The 23,791-nt window shown below is 45.9% G+C and overlaps 1 protein-coding gene across 4 annotated transcripts in view; it reads right to left on the reverse strand.

Annotated features, from left to right (window-relative positions):
* Nucleotides 1-6,178, reverse strand: part of kif23 (kinesin family member 23) — a 48,672-nt gene extending 42,494 nt beyond the window's left edge. For 3 of the 4 annotated variants that reach the window (XM_078241231.1, XM_078241233.1, XM_078241232.1), the window contains exon 1: nucleotides 6,105-6,178. In XM_078241231.1, coding sequence (XP_078097357.1) covers nucleotides 6,105-6,115 — 11 coding nt within the window. In that variant the 5' untranslated portion in view covers nucleotides 6,116-6,178. The remainder of the gene's footprint in view (nucleotides 1-6,104) is intronic. The other variant, XM_078241230.1, reaches the window with a different exon arrangement.
* Nucleotides 6,179-23,791: the final 17,613 nt, after the last annotated feature.

Raw genomic sequence — 23,791 nt, forward strand, 5'->3', positions numbered from 1 at the left:
TTCCCCAGAGTCCTGGCTAATATTTATCCCTCAATCAAAATCACTGAGGACAAATTATTTATTCATTATCACATTGCTATCAGTGGAAGTTTGCTGTGCACAAATTAAGTTCCACGTTTCCTACAGTGAATACACTTCCAAAGTATTTCAGTAGCAATAAAGTGATTTGAGATGTCTACTGATTGTGAAAAATGTTATATTAATGCAAATGAATCTTTCTTATGACAGATCACTTCCAAGTTAAGAGTAGAAACTACTCACCCCCCCACCTCAACTTCCAAAAGACAGAATCAGCCACCCAGAGGCAAAGAGTGCCCTTAACAAAAGCCAACTAGTCACAAATTGCGGCAGGAAATGTCTAGAATCTGATGAACGTACAGATTATTTCATGTCTCCTCCAGCTCTTTTGCCAATGACCTTAGATGTATCCTCTGGAAACAGTTTCTCCTCGTTAATCTTTCAAAATCCCTCAACTTTGGACATGTCCGTCAAATCACTTCTCAACCTTCTCTGCTACAATGAGAACAACCTCCAACTTCTCCACATAATTGATGCCCCTCCACTCTGGTATAAGTCACAAATCTCCTTTGCATCCTCTCGTGAGGCCCTGACACCTTTCCTGAAGTATGCTGTCCAGAATTAAACAATATCCCAGCCATTTTTATACCAGTCAATTATTTCACTCTTTTCATTTTAAAATCGAATGAATTCCCTCCCTAAACCTCTCCACCACTCCTTGATCGTGTATTTGGTCACCTGCCCCAGTATCCCACATCTCTCAGTGTCAGATTTTGTTTTCTAACAAAAGCTCCTGTGAAACACTTTGAGATGTCACTACATGAAAAGTGTTACACAAATGAATACTGTTAAACTAGAAATTGTTCTTTATTTTTATCCTAAAAAGGGGAACTAGCAAGAAAGTTCTCAATAGGGGGCAGTTAAATGCTCAGCTATAATTCACACCACGAGACACTGTATTGAAACAGTCCCCTTGAAGCACTGTGGGACATTTCAGCGTATTAAAGGTACTAAAGACGCAAATAGGTTTCAAGGGGATCGAGACAGGCTAAGTGAGTAGGCCAGGGTGGCACGGTAGCACAGTGGATAGCACTGCTGCTTCACAGCTCCAGGGTCCCAGGTTCGATTCCCGGCTCGGGTCACTGTCTGTGTGGAGTTTGCACATTCTCCTCGTGTCTGCGTGGGTTTCCTCCGGGTGCTCCGGTTTCCTCCCACAGTCCAAAGATGTGCGGGTTAGGTTGATTGGCCAGGTTAAAAATTGCCCCTTAGAGTCCTGGGATGCGTAGGTTAGAGAGATTAGCGGGTAAATATGTGGGGATAGGGCCTGGGTGGGATTGTGGTCGGTGCAGACTCGATGGGTCGAATGGCCTCCTTCTGCACTGTAGGGTTTCTATGATTTCTATGAAGAACACAGAAGATGGAATATAATGTGGAAAAATGTGAAATTATTCACTTGATGGCAGGAAAAACAGAAATATAGAATATTTCTTCAATCAAGATGGAGACATGCTGATGTCCAAAGGGACCTGGGTATTCTTGTTCACAAGTCACTGAAAGCTAACATGCAGGTGCAGCAACCACCAAGGCAAATGGTATATTGGCCTTGATTGCAAGAGGATAGGCGTATAGGAACAGAGTTGTCTTGCTTCAATTGTATAGAGCTTTGTTGAGACCACACTTGAAGTATTGTGCACAGTTTAGGTTCCTTTACCCAAGGAAGGATATACTTGCCATTGATGGAGTGCAACAAAGGTTCAACAGTCTGATCCCTAGGATGTGAGGATGAGAACGGATTGAGGAGACTGGGCTTGTAGTCCCCAGAATTTCAAAGAATGAGGGTTGATCTCATTGAAGCTTGCAAAATTCTTACAGGGTAGATGCAGGAAGGATGTTTACTTCCTTTAACTGGGAGGGGATGGGGATGCTCTAGAGCCAGAGGACAGCGTGTCAGAATGAGGGCAGACCATTTAGGACTGAGAAGAGGAAGAATTCCTTCACTTGGAGGGCAGCGAATCTTTACAATTGTTTACCGCAGAGGCTCAATCAGCGACTGCATTCAAGACAGAGATGGACAGACTTTCAGGTAGTGAATATATCAAGGGACATGGGGGTAAAATGACATGGAGGTGGAAAACCAGCCAAGATCTAGATCAGTGATGGGCAACTTGGGCTACTGAGTGGGTCGCATGAGTGACCCTCCTTCATCTCAGTGGGTCGCAAGATTGAAATCGGGCTTGTTCACTAACCATGGCTCCATAAACAAGATTAATACATTTAATGCACACCAAATATTTCACGGGGTACAAAAAATGCTTGATCATTTATACATTAATAGAACTACTGTCATCTTCAAATGGTTCACAAAAGAGGTTGAATGTCTTGTCAAGAGGAAGAAGGAAGCGTATGTAAGGATGAGAAAACAAGGTTCAGTTGGGTCCATTGAGGGTTACAAGTTAGCAAGGAATGAGCTGCAAAAAGGGCTCAGGAGAGCTAGGAGGGGGCATGAGAAGTCCTTGGCGGGTCGGATCAACGAAAACCCCAAGGCTTTTTACTCTTATGTGAGGAATAAAAGAATGACCAGGGTGAGGTTAGGGCCGGTCAAGGACAGCAGTGGGAACTTGTGCATGGAGTCAGAAGAGATAGGAGAGGCGATGAATGAATACTTTTCTTCAGTGTTCACCAAGGAGAGGGGCCATGTTTTTGAGGATGAATGTGTGATAAGGCTGATAGGCTGGAGGAGGCAGATGTTCTGAGGGAAGATGTATGAGCAATTTTGAAAAACCGGAGGGTCGATAAGTCCCCTGGGCCAGATGAGATATATCCTAGGATTCTTTGGGAGACAAGGGATGAGATTGCAGAGCCTTTGGCTTTGATCTTTGGGTCCTCACTGTCCACGGGGATAGTGCCAGAGGACTGGAGAGTGGTGAATGTTGTTCCTCTGCTCAAGAAAGGAAATAGGAATGACGCTGGTAATTATAGGCCGGTTAGTCTTACTTCGGTGGTCGGTAAGTTAATGGAAAAGGTCCTGAGGGATAGGATTTACGACCATTTAGAAAGATGCAGCTTAATCTGGGATAGTCAACACGGATTCGTGAAGGGTAAGTCTTGCCTCACAAATTTGATTGAATTTTTTGAGGAGGTAACTAAGTGTGCGGATGAAGGCAGAGCAGTTGATGTCGTATACATGGATTTTAGTAAGGCGTTTGATAGGGTCCCCCATGGTTGGCTCATGAAGAAAGTAAGGAGGTATGGGATAGAGGGAAATTTGGCCGATTGGATAAGTAACTGGCTATCTCATAGAAGTTTGTGTCTCTGTATGCCCTGTTTGTGAGCATTTCTCCACTCCATCAGACGAAGGGACAGCCTGTTCCGAAAGCTAGTGGCATTTGCTACCAAATAAACCTGTTGAACTTTAACTTGGTGTTGTTAAACTTCTTACTGTATCTCATAGAAGACAGAGGGTGGTGGTGGATGGAAAATTTTCAGTCTGGAGACCAGTTACCAGCGGTGTACCACAAGGATCAGTGCTGGGTCCTCTGCTATTTGTGATTTTTATAAATGACTTGGAGGAGGGGGCTGAAGGGTGGATCAGTAAATTTGCGGATGACACCAAGATTGGTGGAGTAGTGGATGAGGTGGAGGGCTGTTGTGGGCTGCAAAGAGACATTGATAGGATGCAGAGCTGGGTCGAAAAATGGCAGATGGAGTTTAATCCTGATAAACGCGAGGTGATTCATTTTGGTAGGACAAATCTGAATGCGGATTACAGGGTCAAAGATAGGATTCTGAGGAATGTGGAGGAACAGAGAGATCTTGGGGTTCATATCCACAGGTCTCTGAAGGTTGCCACTCAAGTGGATAGAGCTGTGAAGAAGGCCTATAGTGAGTTAGCGTTTATTAAAAGGGGGTTTGAGTTTAAGAGCTGTGGGGTTATGCTGCAACTGTACAGGACCTTGGTGAGACCACATTTGGAATATTGTGCGCAGTTCTGGTCACCTCACGAGAAGAAGGATGTGGAAGCACTGGAAAGAGTGCAAAGGAGACTTACCAGGATGCTGTCTGGTTAGGAGGGTAGGTCTTTTGAGGAAAGGTTGAGGGAGCTAGGGCTTTTCTCTTTAGAGCAGAGGAGGTTGAGAGGCGACTTAATAGAGGTTTATAAGATGATGAAGGGGATAGATAGAGTGGACGTTCAGAGACTATTTTCTCGGGTGGATGTAGCTGTTACTAGGGGGCATAACTATAAGGTTTGTGGTGGAATATTGTGTGCAGTTCTGGTCACCTCACTATAAGGATGTGGAAGCGCTGGAAAGAGTGCAGAGGAGATTTACCAGGATGCTGCCTGGTTTGGAGAGTAGGTCTTATGAGGAAAGGTTGAGGGAGCTAGGGCTGTTCTCTCTGGAGCGGAGGAGGCTGAGGGGAGACTTAATAGAGGTTTATAAAATGATGAAGGGGATAGATAGAGTGAACGTTCAAAGACTTTTTCCTCGAGTGGATGGAGCTATTACAAGGGGGCATAACTATAGGGTTCATGGTGGGAGATATAGGAAGGATATCAGAGGTAGGTTCTTTACGCAGAGAGTGGTTGGGGTGTGGAATGGACTGCCTGCAGTGATAGTGGAGTCGGACACTTTAGGAACTTTCAAGCGGTTATTGGATAGGCACATGGAGCACACTTGAATGATAGGGAGTGGGGTAGCTTGATTTTGGTTTCGGAAAAGGTTCGGCACAACATCGTGGGCCAAAGGGCCTGTACTGTGCTGTACTGTTCTATGTAAATCAAAATAAACGTTTACACTTTGGACACGGGGAGCACGCGGTTAATGTTGTGAGCAATCAGCACACACTACACTTGCCCTCGCTTTACGTGCAAATCAGTTCAGTCATACAGGTAGGTAAAAAAAAAACTACATGGATAGAAATCAGCAGAATGAGGCAACAGTCAACAAAATGTCTCCTGGGCTGCACTCAGAACTCAAGGGCAACACGTTGGCAGTGGTTAGCACTGCGGACTGACAGCACCAGAGACCCGGGTTCAATTCCAGCCTCAGGTGACTGTCAATGTGGAGTTTGCACGTTCTTCCCGTGTCTGCGTGGATTTCCTCCAGGTGGTCCGGTTTCCTCCCACAGTCCAAAGCTGCATAGGTTGGGTGGGTTGACTATGTTAAATTTCCCTAGTGTCATGGGGACATAGTGCCTGGGTGGGATTGTCAGTGCAGGCTTGATGGGCTCAATGGCCTCAAAGTTTATTTATTAGTCACAAGTAGACTTACATTAACACTGCAATGAAGTTCCTGTGAAAATCCCTTAGTCGCCCACACTCCGGTGTCTGTTCGGGAATACGGAGGGAGAATTTAGCATGGCCAATACACCTAACCTGCACATCTTCGGTCTGTGGGAGGAAACTGGACCAGCCGGAGGAAACCCACGTAGACATGGGGAGAACGTGCAGACTCCACACAGTGACCCAAGCCGGGAATCAAACCCAAGTCCCTGGCGGTGTGAGGCAGCAGTGCTAACCACTGTGCCACCTTGCCGCCCCTTTCTTTCTATTCATTCTGCACTGTAGGAATTCTATGATGATTCACATGGGTGGCAGACAGTCCATCACTGATCTCGGTGAACGACACAGGCTCCAGTATCCGAAAGGCCCACGCCTGCTCCTTCTACCTAGAGGTGTAAATTGTTGTTGGAGTCACCATTCCCCAAGTTGGTGACCGTTTGACCAGCAAAGCGCAACATGATGGGGGAAGAGGGAAGACAACCACAGCACAAATATCAGAGAATTTATCAAACACCCAGAAGCATTCTTTTTTTTAAAAAAGTATAAAAAGACAAATAAAAAATAAAAATACAATTACACTGGAAGAACAGGCGTCACTTTGTAAAGCTTCTGGAAAAGAGATGATTAACAAAGTCAGAGATTTGTTTTCTAATGATTTCTGGGGAGGGAAAGAAAATTAATTTTAAAATTAAAATTTTTGAAAAATTAAAATGCTGCCAACGGTCACAAACGGGAAACAAATGAGGCCCCCAGGGGGTGGGGGGTTTATTTGGTCTCAGTTAGATGGGAGTGTATTTGTACTCACGCTGCTTTCATGCTGCTGTATTGATGCTGAGCGACAGCTCGCTGCGGTCCCGGCGCCTCTCTTTCTGCCCCGACTGACTGACTGACCGCCACCAGTCAACCGCCCGCCGGTTCAAATCCCGCGCCTCCCATTGGCGCCTCGCGCCGCCCGCTCCACCTCCCCACTGGCCCGGCCCCACAAGCCCTAAGCCCCGCCCTTACTCTCCTCTGATTGGGTAAATGCCCTGTCGGTCAGCCCGCACCCCGCCTCTGATTGGGTTACCTACCATCAATCAGACTAGACCCACGCCCTTCCTATGTTTTGGACGATTCGCTGACCTCAGCATGACGCCCCTTTTCATTTGATTGGTTAATCGTCTTGTCCATCAAAGCTTCCCCTCACCTATGATTGGATGTTGTCCTGTCAATCAGGCTAGGCTATAACCCTCCCTGAAATTGGGCCTCAAAAACCGCCCCTTTCATTTGATTGGTTAACTTCCTCCACCTATGATTGGATGTTGCCCTGTCAATCAGACTAGGACCAGCCCCTTCTTTTATCTTATTGGATGATTCCCCTCCCTGAGATTGGGCCTCAAAAACCGCCCCTTTCATTTGATTGGTTAACCGTCCTGTCCATCAAACCTTCCTCCGCCTATGATTGGATGTTGTACTGTCAATCAGACGAGGACCAGCCCCTTCTGTTACCTTATTGGCTGGTTCCCTCCCTGAGGTTGGGCCTCAAAAAAACCCGCCCCTTTCATTGGATTGGACAGTTTGGTTGTCCATCAGCTTTCCCCATCTATGATTGGATGTGTTCCTGTCAATCAGACTAGGCCAACCCTCCTCTTCGACATCATCGGATGAATCCCTCCCTGGGGCTGGAGCTCAACTCAGTAACAAATCTCACAACACCAGGTTAAAGTCCAACAGGTTCATTTGGTAGCACAAGCCACTAGCTTTCGGAGCGCTGCTCCTTCATCAGGTGGAGTGGAGATCTGCTCACAAACAGGGCAGTAAGAAGTCTAACAGGTTAGACTTCTTACTGTGTTTACCCCAGTCCAACACCGGCATCTCCACATCACAAACAGGGCACACAGAGACACAAACTCAAGTTACAGAATACTGATTAGAATGTGCATCTTTACAGCTAATCAAGTCTAAAAGACACAGACAATGTGAGTGGAGAGACGGTCACGGGCTCATCTGACGAAGGAGCAGCGCTCCGAAAGCGAGTGGCATTTGCTACCAAATAAACCTGTTGGACTTTAACTTGGTTTTGTTAAAACTCTTACTGTGTTTACCCCAGTCCAACGCCGGCATCTCCACATCATGGATTGTTTCCTATCCGTCATAACTGGGGGGACCGTTTCCCCAACGCAACACCCTCCGTCAATGACAATGGGGAAGGTTGGCCCACACTCGGTGTCTATTGTATGATTGGCTTAGGGCGCTGTCAATCACAGTGGGGTAGCGTATTACCCACCCCCGTAATACTTTGATTGGATAATGTTACTGTCAATCAAAGGAGTCCGCTTCTGATTGGTTAGATTGCTCTGATGGTGCTCGCTGCTGCTGCCACCGGAGCAGAGTTCGGCGGAGAATGGCGGCGAGGGTTTTCCGTTCTCCCCGGGGAAGGTGAAGCTGAATCTCTCTCCGGGCGCGGCGTGGGGAATTTACAAACTGAGGGATTTGGGGTCACCGGAGACCGCGGTGGCCAACTTCCGGAGGAGGTGACGTCAGGCAACGATAACAACAACAACCTGCATTTGTATAGCACCTTTCAGATCATCACAAAGAACTGCACAACAGGAGCAATTATCCAGCAGAATTTGACACCAAACTGCATAACGCGGATAAAGGCAAAATACTGCGGGTGCTGGAATCTGAAACAAAACACAGAAAGTATTGGAAAATCTCAGCAGGTCCAACAGCATCTGTGGAGAGAGAATAGAGCCAGCGTTTCGAGTCTGGATGACCCCATTCGTCAGAGCTGAAGACAAATAAAATCAGACGAGATTTATACTGGGGGGAGGCGTGTAACTCAGAAAGACGTCATAGACAAAAAGACAAAGGAAATGTAAATAGTGATGATAAAGGCCAAGAATGGTGCTAATAGCATCCATTAAGAGATGTGAATGGCAGGACAATGGTAGGGATTGTAAAAGGACAACCTTTGGGCGCCCCACTATAGGAAGGATGTGAACACATTGGAGAAAGTGCAGAAGGGGTTTACAAGAATGGTTCCAGGGATGAGAAACTTCAGTTACGAGGACAGATTGGAGAGGTTTCCTCCGGGTGCTCCGGTTTCCTCCCACAGTTCAAAGATGTGCGGGCTAGGTTGATTGGCCATTCTAAATTGCCCCTTAGTGTCCCGGGATGCATAGGTTAGAGGGATTAGTGGATAAATATGTAGGGATATGTGGATAGGGCCTGGGTGGGATTGTGGTTGGTGCAGACCCAATGGGCCGAATGGCCTCTTTCTGCACTGTAGGATTCTATGATTTCTATGAGGTTGGGACTGTTCTCCTTGGAGAGAAGGCTAAGAGGAGAACTGATAGAGATACTCAAAATCATGAGGAGGCTGCACTGAATAGATAGGGAGAAACTGTTCCTGTTCGTAAAAGGATCGAGAGCGAGAGGGCACAGATTTAAAGTGATTTGCAAAAGAAGCAAAATGTGATGAGAGAATAAACTTTTTCACACAGCGAATGGTTGGGTCTGGAATGCGCTGCCTGGAAGTGTGGTGGAGGCAGGTTCAATCGAGGCATTCAAGAGGGCATTAGATGATTATTTGAATAGAAACAATGCGCAAGGGTGCGAGGGAAAAGCAGGGGAATGGCACTAAGTCATGTTGCTCGTTTGCAGAGTCAGTGCAGACACGACGGGCCAAATGGCCTCCTTCTGAGCTGTAACAATTCTGTGATAAGAAAGACAGTCTTGCATCACACATTGACTTTCATGACCCCAGCATGCCCCAATGTGTTCTACTGTGAATGAAGTCACTGTTGTAAAGTATGAAACAAAGCAGACAATTTGTGCACAGCAAGATCCCACACACGACAATGCAATGGTGACCAGGTAATCTGTTTTGTAATGATTTGGCTCTGGAATATATTGGCTAGAACACCATAAGACCATAAGATATAGGAGCAGAATTAGGCCATTCGGTCCATTGAGTCTGTGCTGTCATTCAGTTATGACGGATAAGTTTCTCAATGCCATTCTCCCACCTTTTTCCCATAACCTTTGACCCCCTTACCAATCAAGAACCTATTTATCTCTGTCTTAAATGCACTCAGTGACCTGGCCTCCACGTGTCTGTTTGGGTTTCCTCTGGGTGCTCTGGTTTCCTCCCACAGTCCAAAGATGTGCAGGGTTAGGTTGATTAGCCATGCTAAATTGCCACTTAGTGTCAGGGGGACTGGCAGAGTAAATACATGGGGTTACGGGGATAGGGGCTTGGTGGGATTGTGGTCGGTGCAGACTCGAATGGCCTCCTTCTGCACTGTAGGGATACTATGATTCTAATAAATAAACTTTAACCTTGCCTCCGCAACTGTGTACACTGCAGGGACTGGAACTTGCTGCGGATAAAGGGAGCAATGTTATAATTTGGCAGGTTTGTATTTACTTTAGTTCTGTCTCAATTTGAAACTAATTGTTCCCACTGAATGGTTTTTGCCCCTAATCATCTTACTGACGAATTTAAAGCGTTGAGCCAAATGTATCTGTCATTATTTCTATACTTGCGTATTTACCCAGATTTGCACGATGTTTGTGTGGCTTCTGACCCCAGGGCAATGAAGTTTCTGATCTTACTCACTGGCCTTAAGGACCACTCCATTCATCTTCACCTTGTTATCTGTCAGCTGTTTGTGGTCTGTGCTCACGCCTACCCTCAAGTGGACAATGACAATATAGCAGTTCGATCCACATAGTTGTGAATTAGAATGGTGAGGTTTCCCCAAAGTGTTAGTCTGCGTGAGACCCCTCAATTTGTCACCAGCCAGATAAGATACCCCCCTCCCCCACTGTAATGCCCCGGGTGAGGAGGGATGAACTGGCTTCTTGTCTTTATTCAACACCTTCTGATAGTCGCAATGAGACTTAATCTAAAAAGGCTCCCTTTTCCTTGTCACTTGAGGACCCCCAATAGCTCAGACTTAAGAGTTGAGGCTAATCGCTTCGCTCATTAAATCCTTAAGCTTGATAAAGCAGAGATGGCATGCCGTTTTGTCTTTAGAGCGACTTGCACTGCAGGTAAAGTGACCACTCCAACAGTGGTCCCAGTTACTACAGAGTAAACTTTCAGGGAAAGTTTGAGAGGTTTACTCCCTTCAGCCTGACGAACACATCACTGACTATGAGGCAGCCAAGGGGGCTATTTTAAGATTGTACCAGTTAGTTCCAGAAATATACCATCAGAAATTCCGTACCCTCAGGAAACGGCTGGATCAGACAGACCTGGAATTTGAAAGGATTAAGCAACGCCGACACCTCTACTTTCTCAGGAGACCAAGCAAATTTGGCATGTCTTCCAAGACTCTCACCAACTTTTACAGATGCACCATAGAAAGCATTCTTTCCGGTTGTATCACAGCTTGGTATGGCTCCTGCTCTGCCCAAGCCCGCAAGAAACTACAAAGAGTCGTGAATGAAACCCAATCCATCATGCAAACCAGCCTCCCATCCATTGACTCCGTCTACACTTCCCACTGCCTCAGCAAAGCAGCCAGCATAATCAAGGACCCCACGCGCCCTGGACATTCTCTCTTCCACCTTCATCCATCGGGATAAAAATACAAAAGTCTGAGGTCATGTATCAACCGACTCACGAACATCTTCTTCCCTGCTGCCATCAAACTTTTGAATGGACCAACCAAATATTAAGTTGATCTTTGTCTACACTCTAGCTATGACTGTAACACTACATTCTGCACCCTCCCCTTTCCTTCTCTATTTACGGTATGCTTTGTATAGCGCGTAGGAAGCAATACTTTTCACTGTATGCCAGCTCTTATGACAATAATAAATCAAATCAAATGAAAACTTGCTTTTGGCCAGTGGGTGTGGGCAATTAAAAATGGAAATTGCTTACAAGAACCTCTGTGGAATAATTCTCCTTGAGGAGTTTAAATACTCCAAACCCTTTCCAATACCAACACACCTAGAGGTAGTGGTGCTGCAGAGGTACCGTGGGGGTTCAGCAAGGTGTAAGTGGAATATGTAGAGGTCCCACCCAAAACAGAATGGGGCCACAGGCACATTCTGAACATTATGACTGTGGTTACCCATTTCCCAGAGGTTGTCCCTCTGAGAACCATATCCACTAAAACAGCGAGGAGGGAATTGGCCAAATTCTTTACCAGGTATGGGCTGCCCACCAAGAACCAGACGGATTAGGGCTCACGTCAGATCCTGGGTTTGAAGTCTTAAGTGAATCTGTCTGTGTGGAGTTTGCACGTTCTCCCCGTGTCTGCGTGGGTTTCCTACGGGTGCTCCGGTTTCCTCCCACAGTCCAAAGATGTGCGGGTTAAGTGGATTGGCCATGGTAAATCACCCCTTAGTGTCCCAAGATTTGTAGGTTAGGGGGATTAGTGGGGTAAATGCGCAGGGTTACAGGGATAGGATGGGGACCCTAGTAAGTTGTTCTGTCGGAGAGTTAATGCAGACTCGATGGGCCGAATGACTTTCTTCTGCACTGTAGAAATTCTATGGAATCAAAGTTGAGAGATAAAAAAATAATTTGCATTATATGCTAAAAACGTGGTGCACAGGGTTATCTAGATAGGATAACATCAAGGGGAGAGGGGGGAACGTAGCAGGATAACTGAAAACAGGGAGAGATGAGTAGCTACCACCATGGCCATACCCAGCTGGAGTAGGAGACCTTGTGGTGCAGTGTTAGCACCCCTACCGCTGGACCAGGAACTCTGAGTTCGAGTCCAACGCTGGGACTTGTTGGCTATAGAAGGAGCATTCAACAGGTCCAATAGAATCATAGAATCATACAGTGCAGAATTAAGCCATTCAGCCCATCGAGTCTGCACCGGCCACAATCCCACCCAGGCCCTATCCCCATAACCCCATGTATTTACCCTAGCTAGTCCCCCTGACACAAAGGGGCAATTTAGCATGGCCAATCCACCTAACCACCACATCTTTGGAGTGTGGGAAGAAACCGGTGCAGCCGGAGGATGCCCACGCGGACATGGGGAGAACGTGCAAACTCCACACAGACAGTGACCCAATAGGCTGATAATCAGCTTGAAATGCATCCGTCACTTCTCCCACAATTCCCCAAACAGAGCAAAAAACGGTGTGGGGGTGAAGATGGGCTAACAACAACAACCCAGCTGGAGAAAGTACACTCTCCCGAAAACAAGTTGGTGCTAAAAGCTGCTGACTTCAAAACCCCCAAAGAGGAGAATCGCCACGCTGAACACAAGAAAGGTTTTCCCAAATGAAAGAGAACTTATGGATGGCAACTATATGTTGGATTTAGCTCATAGAGTTACATAATATTGGCTGTTATTTGGGAAAAGGGGCATTCTTCAGAGTTCAGGAACATAGATAGTTGGGAACAGGGGCTCAGCTCCGATGAAGGGTCATCCAGACTCGAAATGTTGGCTCTATTCTCTCTCTCCACAGACACTGTCAGACCTGCTGAGAGTTACCAGCATTTTCTGTTTTTGCTTCAGATTCCAGCATCTGCAATAATTTTGCTTTATAACAGCATCTGCAATAATTTTGCTTTATAACTTCATGAGATATTGTATGTGTACAGCCATTATTGTAGTTAAGTTGTAGTGCATTGTAGTCTTTCTTGTTTTGTGTTGCATTTAAGCTAATAAATATTCTTCATTAATTGATTACAACAAGACTGACTGTTCCTCACTGGCTTGCATATCTTTCCTCACATTGCACCAAATTGAAAATATATACCACTCCAAACCATTGTTCCAAGTTACCATTCTGAGTTTTGGGATACTCTTGCCTTTAACATCAGAGGGGTTCTTAACAGAGATATTAATAAAGTTGTTTTATGATTTTCTTTGAACATTTTAGTTGCTAAAGTATTGGAGATGGGGAGAATAGGCTGTTGGACTGACAATCACAGGAACATTCACTTGGCTCTAATAATTTTCCAATTGGCCGTTGGAAATCAAGGTTCCCTGAGAAGGGACATGTTGGCCAACCAGTTGACCAATGGTGAGAGCTGGGTGGTGGGCAGTTGAAGGAGGGACTTGAGTGATGATATCTCCAGGGTAAAGTCCAGTCAGAAGCCAGAACACTGTAACTGTATTGTAACCTGGAGCACCCGAGTAATCACATCAGCTCATTCAGGAACCCCCCTTCTGGCCCTATGTGGCTTTAGCATCACACGATATGGTGCAATTATCCCACCGAGTCACTCTGTGTTTCCAACAGTTCCACCCTTTTGGACTAAAAGAAACATGGTCTAAAATTGGGTCAACATGCATAGGAAGAGATTCCAGACTTGGGTCACTGTCTGTGTGGAGTTTGCACATTCTCCCCGTGTCTGTGTGGGTTTTCTTTGGGTGCTCAGGTTTCCTCCTACAGTCTAAACATATGCAGCTTAGGTGGATTGACCATGCTGAATTGTCCCTTAGTGTCCCAAGATGTGCAGGTTAGATGGATTAGCCATGGGAAATATGTGGGGTTATGGGGATAGGATGGGGGAGAGGGCCTGGGGAAGACACTCTGTCAGAGAGTCCGTACAGACCTGATGGGCCAAATGGCCTCCTCTGCACTGTAGGGGTTCTATGAATCTATGAAGAGCTTTTCCGTTACCACTGATCTGTAATTCATTCAAACTGGGATGTAAAGATTATGCAACCAAACAGTGTTTAACTCCCCAGTGTAGCCAACCCCAACCGAGGCCACCTATCCAACAAAGCGTGAGTTATCTCCAGGCACGCTGCCTCTGACTCTTCTGGTCAATAGGATGAGCAATCCTGTCGACAGTTGAATATTGGACACTGCCACGGCATGTCTGAAACTTGGGGCTCATTTCACATCCTATCCAGGTCCGCAAACAGCTGTGGAAGGTCAGGGAAACAAAACAAGTCATTGTCTGCCTGTTCCTGCAGAAAGTCAGGACGATCCGTGGAGACACCACCGTGTGGGCAGAGAGAGGTTCCATTTGTTCTGTCTGTTCTATATAATTAATCACTTGGGTCGAGGCTGCTTTTCCAGCTGTCAGACCTACTCATTCATTTGATGGTCACCCACTGATAAGAGAACACTATAGCGGGTTTTAATTTTAACAATTAAAAAAAAAATAAACACTACACGGAAGAGACCTCGAGTATTGTTTTGACCAGGTACCAGGGGGTAATAGAGTTGTAGCTCGGTGGTCATGACCATAATCCATAAGGACATAGGAGCAGAAGTAGGCCATTCAGCCCATCAAGTCTGCTCTGCCATTCAATGAGATCATGATTGATCTGATAATCCTCAACTCCACTTTCCCACCTTATCCCCATAATCCTTGATTCCCTTACCGATTAAAAATCTGTCTATCTCAGCCTTGAATATAGTTAATGACCCAGCCTCTACAGCTCTCTGTGGTAAAGAATTCCACAGTTTCACTACCCTCTGAGAGAAGAAATTCCTCCTCATCTCTGTCTTAAGTGGCTGACCCCTTACTCTGAGATTATGTCCTCTGGTCCTGGAACTCTCGCACAAGGGGAAACAACCTCTCAACATCTACCCTGAGGATCCTATATGTCTCAATAAGGTCGTTTCTCATTCTCCTAAACTCCACTGTCACTGAACTAGTATTCCAGGCTAATGCTCTGAGGGACATGAGTTCAAATCCCACCATGGCAGCTGGTGAAATTTAAATTCAATGAATGAATCTGGAATTACAAGCTAGTCTCACTAACGATGACCATGAAACCGCCATTGAAGCCATCATAAAAAACGCACCTGATTCATTATGCCCTTCAGAGAAGGAAATCTGCCGTCCTTACCTAGTCTGGCCCATATGCATTTGCAGCAAGCTACTCAGCTCAAAGGCAATTAGGGATGGGCAACAAATGCTGGCCTTGCCAGAGTTGCCCACATCCCATTAACGAATACAAAAAGCTGTAGGATCAGTCTGGAACTGCTTATTTAATGCGATGTTGACACTTAACCTGTTGTTGGGAAATTCAAGTCTTCCTGAGCTAGTGCACCCAGACATTAATATCACAGCAATAAAAATACTTGATCAGGAGTAGCCCTGTGCTGTTGGAGAGAGAGGCCTCCATTAAAAAAAAAACCTCATTACCCTTGAGAAAGTGGCGCAATTGTTACTTGCCATTTAAACCTGAATATTGTCCAGGTCTTGTTCCATGTGGATTGGGCTTCTTAGCTACCTGAGGAGTTGTATCAGATACGGAGCAGACTCAATGGGCTGAGTGGCCTAATTCTGCTCCTATGTCTTATGGTCTTATGCAACTGAACATTGTGCAATCGTCAGTGACCATTCGTCAGTGACCATTCCCACGACTGACCTTTTGATGGAGGGAAGGTCATTGATGAAGCTGGTTGGGTCTAGGATATTTCTCTGAGGAACTCCTGTCCTGGACCTGAGATGATTGGCCTCCAGCAATCTCAACCATCTTCCTTTGTGCTAGAAATGAGTCATACTGGTGGAGAGTTTTCCCCCTGACCCACATTGACTTCAATTTTACAAGGGCTCCTTGATGCCGCAGTCAGTCAAATGCTTCACTGATGTCAAGGGCAGTCACCTCATCTCTGGAATTCAGCTCCTTTGTCCATGTTTGGGCCATGGCCGTAATGAAGCCTGAAGCTGAGTGGCCATCTGAGCGGGCTCTGAAGTGTTATAGAATCATAAAATCCTACAGTGCAGCAGGAGGCCATTCAGCCCATCGAGTCTGCACCGATCGCAATCCCACCCAGGCCCTATCCCCACAACCCCATGCATTTACCCTAGCTAGTCCCCCTGACACTAAGGGGCAATTTAGCATGGCCAATCCACCTAACCCGCACATCTTTGGTGTGCCAAAGGATCCTGATGTAACTTGATAGCTGTGGGTGAAGAATCCTGGACAAAGTAAAACCTCTGGGATGAAGAATCTTCATTCTGGCTAGACTTCCTTGCCAACAATCTCAAGCAAAGTAAAAATCTCCTCGATGAAGGCGTGTCCTCGGCACGGTTAATAATCTCACTTTGAGAGGTTTTAGATGACAAGTCCTAATTATATTAAACTGTTCTTGATTCAACAATTAGTCACTAAGGGAATCAAGGAACATAGGTGGAAGGTGGAATTGAGGTTCAAAATCAGCTGTGATCTTATAGATGGAGCAGGTTCGAAGGGTTGACTCGCTAGTCCTGCTCCTATTTCTTATTTTCTAATCTTGGGTGAAGGAAACTATTCTAGGACGGCTGACAACAGGAGTTTGTTTCGAATAATTTAACTATTAGTTAATCAACTAAATAATTGGTGTAATTCTGATGGCATTTTGGAACTGTATGGAATATGACAATAGTGAGACGAACAGAGTGAAGATGACAGGTGAGTTCGATGGGTTAACAGAAAGCATGCATTGCAATGACCTATCATCAGAATTGTTCTAGAACTATTTAGGGATGCCCCGAAAGGAAATCTGGAGGAATTGGGAAGATGTTTCTGGCAATTTGGGTAGTGTTTTCACTGGCAATGCCTCATTGCTGTTTTTAAGAGGCTCACCTTGGTACTCAGAAGGTGCATCCACCTGTTTCATTCATTGGATATGGTTGTTGAATCTTGCTGCCTCATCTGGGGGTATTTTCTAATCCATTTGGCCCATTTCCAGACAGAGTGTGAGATCCTGACATCTGATAGACAATCTCTAAAATGCTTTTCAGCTACCCTGTATCAGTCATATCCCTTCTTGTCTCGATATTTTTGTGCTGTGGACCAGCCTACCTCAAATTGTCACCCCCCACATTTCCTACGTTCCAGTTATGACAACTTTTTCTCTCTTTCACATCCTTGTCATTTCACTATCTTGAAATGCAGACTGATTGTATCTTCTACTCTAACTTTTCTTGGTCAGCATCTCATGCACCATCTTCAACATTCACTCCCTCCAATATTGGTGCACCATGACAGTAAGGTGTGCCATCTACAACATGCACTGCAGTACCTTGCCTAGGTTCCTTCACCAGCACCTTCCAAACCCAGGAACTCCACCTCCTGGAAGGACAAGGGCAGCAGATGCATGGGAAATTACCACCTCCAAATTCCCTCCAAGCCACACGTCATCCTGATCTTAAAGTTTTTAAGTTTAACGTTTATTAGTGTCACAAGTCAGCTTACATTAACACTGCACTGAAGCTACTATGAAAATCTTCTAGTTGCCACAGTCCGGCGCCTGTTCGGGTACACTGAGGGAGAATTTAGCACGGCCAATCCACCTAACCTGCACATCATTGGACACCAAGGGGCAATTTAGCATGGCCAATCCACCTAACTTGCACATGTTTCGGACTGTGGGAGGAAACCGCAACACCTGGAGGAAACTCACGCAGACACGGGGAGAACGTGCAGACTCCGCACAGACAGTGACCCAAGCCGGGAATCGAACCCAGGTCCCTGGTGCTGTGAGGCAGCAGTGCTAACCACTGTGCCACTGAGATGCCAATTGGGAACTATATCAGCCGTTCTTTCACTGCCACTGGGTCAAAATCCTGGAACTCCCACCTTAACAGCACTGTGGGTGCATCTACACCGCAGGGACTGCAGCGGTTCTAGAAAGCAGCTCATAATCACTACCTTCTCAAGGGCAATTAATGCGGACTAGCCAGTGATGCCCAAATCCCACCAATGAACAAAATAAATAAAAATGTGTCTGATGTTCTAGAACTAGGGCTGTTCTCTCTGGAGCGGAGGAGGCTGAGGGGAGACTTAATAGAGGTTTATAAAATGATGAAGGGGATAGATAGAGTGAATGTTCAAAGACTATTTCCTCAGGTGGATGGAGCTATTACAAGGGGGCATAACTATAGGGTTCATGGTGGGAGATATAGGAAGGATATCAGAGGTAGGTTCTTTACGCAGAGAGTGGTTGGGGTGTGGAATGGACTGCCTGCAGTGATAGTGGAGTCAGACACTTTAGGAACATTTAAGCGGTTATTGGATAGGCACATGGAGCACACCAGGATGATAGGGAGTGGGATAGCTTGATCTTGGTTTCAGCTAAAGCTCGGCACAACACCGTGGGCCGAAGGGCCTGTTCTGTGCTGTACTGTTCTATGTTCTAACTTTCAAACTTTTGGATCTCTTCATCTATAAATTTTAAAAATCAAACCAAGATTTAATTCATCACTTTTTCTTCATGTGCCTAATTTTCCCCTTCTGCTCCTTGCAATTTTGGGAGTGCCCTACCTTTAACCCTTCAATCTCAATGAGGGATGAAATGCCAAGTGCTCTCTGGGGACATTAGGCGAGTGGAGGGAGTAGAATTGTGCCCTCGCTGCTGAAGGCCCGTGGACTCCTGTGATCGCTTATCTTTCATGTTTCCCTTAAAGACTATTTTTTTGAAAGGTTGAACCCTAAACCAATCCAAAACAAAATCCGTGCTCACCAAAGCCCCACACATGCAAGACATTTTCACGTGATGAACACGAGATTTTTTTTTTGTTCCTCACGGGGTTTAGGAAAAGCAATGTAACAGAAATACAAATCAGAAAAGTAAACAGCTAAACAATTTACTGGAATATTCCGGGCGCTCTGAGAGTTGGAGGAGTGAGGGTGGTCTAATCCTTTCACAGATCTGAACATGGCCAGTATATCCCATCCTTCAAGGAAATTAAAAAAAAATATTGGCCACTGAAAAGTGGCTGCTGCCAATTATTCCCCTTGTATCAGACCTAAGTGTCTCTGCAGAAGCCGAGTGGATTGTCAAGTGGAGCCTCTGCTGAACTGGAAGGTTTAATGTAGGTACTGTTTTTTGTTCTCTGCTCTAAACTCCATTCCCTAGCTCCTGATTCCAGCCCTCTCCCTGGCAACAGTCTGGGATTAAGCCAGTCTGTTCACAATCTTGGTGTCACATTTGACCCTGAGATAAGCTTTCGGCCTTGCATTCAGGCCATTTCTAAAAGGGCTTGTTTTCAACGATGTGTTGCTCCTGTCTCAGATCATCCCCTCTTGCCTTTGTTCTGTCTAGACTAGATTGTACCCATGCACTCTGTGGTGGACCTCAGTTGTGCCTTTGTCCTATATGGACCACCGTTGTGTGTGCTTGTCATACCTGGACACATCCCCTTCCAGTTTGGGTCCTCCCCTCAGCACCTAGTATAAAGGTGGCTGTCTCCTCCCCCTTGTTCAGTCCAGGTCGGTTATTTGTTGGGATCTGCTCCTGATTCTGTTGTGAATAAAAGCCTACACTTATATTGGCATATCGGTAGTCTTTCGCCTTATTGATAGCGCATCACACTCCAAGCTTGCCTTTCACAATCTACCCTCTATAAACTCAGTCATCCACAGCTCTTTGCCCATTGCCCTAGCTCACAGCAAATCCCATTCTCATTTAGCCCCTGTGCTCACTGACCTACGCTGGCTCCCAATCAAACAACATCTTCATTTCAAAATTCTCTTCCTTGTTTTCGAATCCCTCCATATTTCCCCTCCTTATCTCTGTAATCTCATCCAGCACCACAGCTCTCTTAGATCTCTGCACTCCTCTAATTCGAGCCTCTTGTGCATCACCAATTTTAATTGTTCCACCATTGGTGTCTGTGCTTCATTTGGATGGACCCCAAACCCTCCCTACACATACCTACCTCCCACTTCGCTTTCCTCCTTTAAGATGCTGCTTAAACCCTTCTTCATTGAGCAAGCTTTTGGTCGTCTGTTCTTGTAGACTCTGGTCTTAGGCTGGACCTAGCTTTCTGATTAACCAAACGAAAAACACAAAGCCTTCAAGTCACTCACCAGCCTGACTTGGAAATATGCCACCATTCCTTCACTGTCACAGGTCAAAATCCTGGAACTCTCTCCTGAATGGCACTGAAGATGTACCTACACCACATAGACTGCAGCATTTCAAGAAGGCAGCTCACCACCACCTTCTCAAATGCTGGCCAGCCAGTGATGTCCACATCCCTTGAATTAATATTTTTTTTAAAAATGACAATGATGCACCATGAATCAAGCAAAGACTAGTTTGTATGCAAGAACAAATAGGCTTTTATTCGCAAAAGACTTGGAGCACACCCATGCTGATGAACTGGTCCAGAGACTGAGGCAGGGGGGTGGGGAGCAGTCACCTTTATACCTGGACCAGGGGGGGAGGAGTCTCAGGCAGGGCCGGCAGGGGCATGTCCAGGCATGTCACACACACACAGGCAATAAACTTAACAGTGGTTTACCACAGACAATATCCCTTTCATCGCAATTGAAGAAAGAAAGACAATGATGGGGCAATTTTACCATAGAGTTGCACCCGTTTTCAGGCTCAAAAATTTGGTAAAGTTGGGCGTGAGGCTCGTAGTGTGATCTGCGTTCACTTCCACGTCGGTTCACACTTTACCAAGGCCTGAAAATGGCCGCAATCGGGAACCCGCCCAAAACAGGTGCGACAGCCATTTAAATATATTTGCATCGATTTCAAGTCTTGAGATCTCCTTAAGCCAAGTTTGATGAGGGGGTCAATGTCTTCAGGGATGCCTCAATGAGTCAAGAGAAACGCGGACATCTCAGGGGGCAGGGACACTCCAAATGACTTGGAATAAATGGAAATGAAGGCAGCCTCTTCAGTGCTGTACAACTGATGTCAGTAGCTGGTTCTGTCAAATGTCCAGTGTCAGTTTTGCTGTTAGATTTCTTTGGTTGCCACATCTTTTGGTTATTTACTAATTGCGATCAAAAGTCTCCATTTAAGAGAATCCAGACCTCCTCATAGAACTCATAGAACTCATAGAAACCCTACAGTACAGAAAGAGGCCATTCAGCCCATCGAGTCTGCACCGACCACAATCCCACCCAGATCCTACTCCCATATCCCTACATATTTTACCCACTAATCCCTCTAACCTACGCATCTCAGGACACTAAGGGGCAATTTTAACATGGCCAATCAACCTAACCCGCACATCTTTGGACTGTGGGAGGAAACCGGAGCACCCGGAGGAAACCCACGCAGAAACGAGGAGAATGTGCAAACTCCACACAGACAGTGACCCAAGCCGGGAATCGAACCCAGGTCCCTGGAGCTGTGAAGCAGCAGTGCTAACCACTGTGCTACCGTGCCGCCCTCCTAATGCTCCTTTTCCTGTGTCATTTTTCTCAATCTAAAGAGAGGGCCCATTGCTGAGTTGGGAATAGCTGTCGGTAAGCTACATGGAATTTACAGCCATTTGTCAGTGTTTACATTCCTCCTCTCACCTGCCCACCTCATCCAGTCACACTCTCCTCCTGTTCCCTTCGTCCCTGGTGTGTTTCTCTAGTTTCCTCTTCGATATATATTTGCTATTAACCTCAGCTGCTCCAGGAGGTAGCAAGTTCCACATTCTCATCACTCTATCGGTAAAGAATTCTCTTGATTTCCCCAATGAAGGTATTAATCTCTATTTTACATTTATGGCTCCAGGTTTAGCAACTCTCCCAGAAGTGAAAACATTGGCCGGATTTTACCATCCCACCCACCTGGGGAATCGGAGCGGGCGAGGGGCGGACCATGAACGGGTCTGTTGACCTCGGGTGCGATTGTACAATTTCGGGACGAGCGAGGCTGTAAAGTCCCGCCCTCTGTCTTTTTGCCCTATCATATCAAACACCTCCATCATTTTAAAAACCTCCATCAGTCTCTCGGTCTTCTCTATTCCAAAGAGAAGAACCCCTTGCCTCCTCAGACTTCCCTGATAACCTCTCATTTCTGATATCAACCCTTTGAATCTTCTTTGCACTCTTGTCTCTATATCCTTTTCATAATGTGGAGACAGGAACCTTGCAGAGTTACTAATGCTCCTGAACAGGGCTCCATTCCATTAACTTTCGATATCTGCAGAGCCCACATGACTCTGATGTATTCAGCTCCTTCCTGAGCTTCAATGGGCACGTATACCATTTTGTTTTGCACTGCCATGTAGTGTAGGGAGCTCCTAGCTCTAATCCCCAATCTGCCTTGGCGGATTCTGTCTGGTGACACTGGGCATTTGACAGAACCAGAAGCGAGCGAGCTTGACAAGTGTCAAGGCTGTAATGAATCTGACACCTTAGTCTTTGTAGCACCGAAACAAGGCCATTCAACCCAACAGCTTCATGGCAGCCCTTATGTTCCACACAAGCCTCCTCCCACCCACTTTCATCTAATCCTCTTAGCACAAGGATCTTCGATTCCTTCCTCCATCATGTACTTATCAAGCTCCTCCTTAAAGTTCATGAGGTAATGAATTCTACATTCTAACTCTTTGGGTAAAGCAGTTTCCCCTGAATTCCCCATAGAAATCACAGAATCATAGAAACCCTACAGTACAGAAAGAGGCCATTCGGCCCATCGAGCCTGCACCGACCACAATCCCACCCTGGCCCTATCCCGATATTCCTATATATTTACCCACTAATCCCTCTAACCTACGCATCTCAGGATACTAAAGGGCAATTTTAGCATGGCCAATCAACCTAACCCGCACATCTTTGGACCGGGCAAGGACGGCAGATTTCCTTCCCTCAGGAATATTAGTGAACCAGATGGATTTTTCCGACAATCAACAATGGTTTAACGGTCATCAGTAGATTCCTAATTCCAGATTTTTTTTATTGAATTCAAATTCCACCATTCCGGGATTCGAACCCAGGTCCCCAGAACATTAGCTGAGTTTCTGGGTTAATAGTCTAGCGATGATACCACAAGGCCATCACCTTCCCAAGCATTGCATTGGTTGTAAAGCACTTTGAGACATGCTGAGGTTATGAAAGGTGCTGTATAAATGCAAGTCTTTCTTCCTTAAGATAGTTGGGGGTCAGATAACCATCAAAGCAATAACCAAAACATTTCTTCCTCACATTTGTTGTGTTTATTTTTGCTAGCTGGTGTTTTGTGAGATGGGTTTGGGAAGAGCATTTTGTTGGGCCTTTAGGGCCTGTTTATTTAATGTTAATTGTCGAGATGTGGGCGTTCTGATGAAGCCAGCATTCACTGCCCATCCCCTTTGGGCTCAGGAGAGTGTAGTGGTGGGCTGCCTTCTTCATCAAGCACTGCAGTCCATGGGGTTGTTGGGAGGGAAATAAATGATCTTACTCATAATTAACTCCTCTGATGAATAGGATTCGCAACACTGAACGTCAGATATCACAGCTTGAGTGAGTGGATGATTAAAAAGAAGGACAGCACCCCAACGAGTTCAGGACATTCCAAAGTGCTCTGCAGCCAATGAAACATTATTGAAACGGAGTCACTAGAATCATAGAATCCCTACGGAAGAAGCCAATCGGCCCATCAAGCCTGCACCAACTCACTGACAGAGTATCTTACCCAGGCTCCCTCCCTATCGGAGACCAAAGAACAGTACAGCACAGGAACAGGCCCTTCGGCCCTCCAAGCCTGCGCCGATCATGATGCCTGCCGAAACTAAAACCGTATGCACTTTTGGAGTCCGCATCCTTCCATTCCTGTCCTAATCATCTAGTTGCCCCTTAAATATCCCTGTAACCCCATACATGTACCCCACTAATCCCCATAACCTACACA

Source organism: Mustelus asterias, chromosome 24 (assembly GCF_964213995.1).
Source record: "Mustelus asterias chromosome 24, sMusAst1.hap1.1, whole genome shotgun sequence".
Classification (NCBI taxonomy): Eukaryota; Metazoa; Chordata; class Chondrichthyes; order Carcharhiniformes; family Triakidae; genus Mustelus; species Mustelus asterias.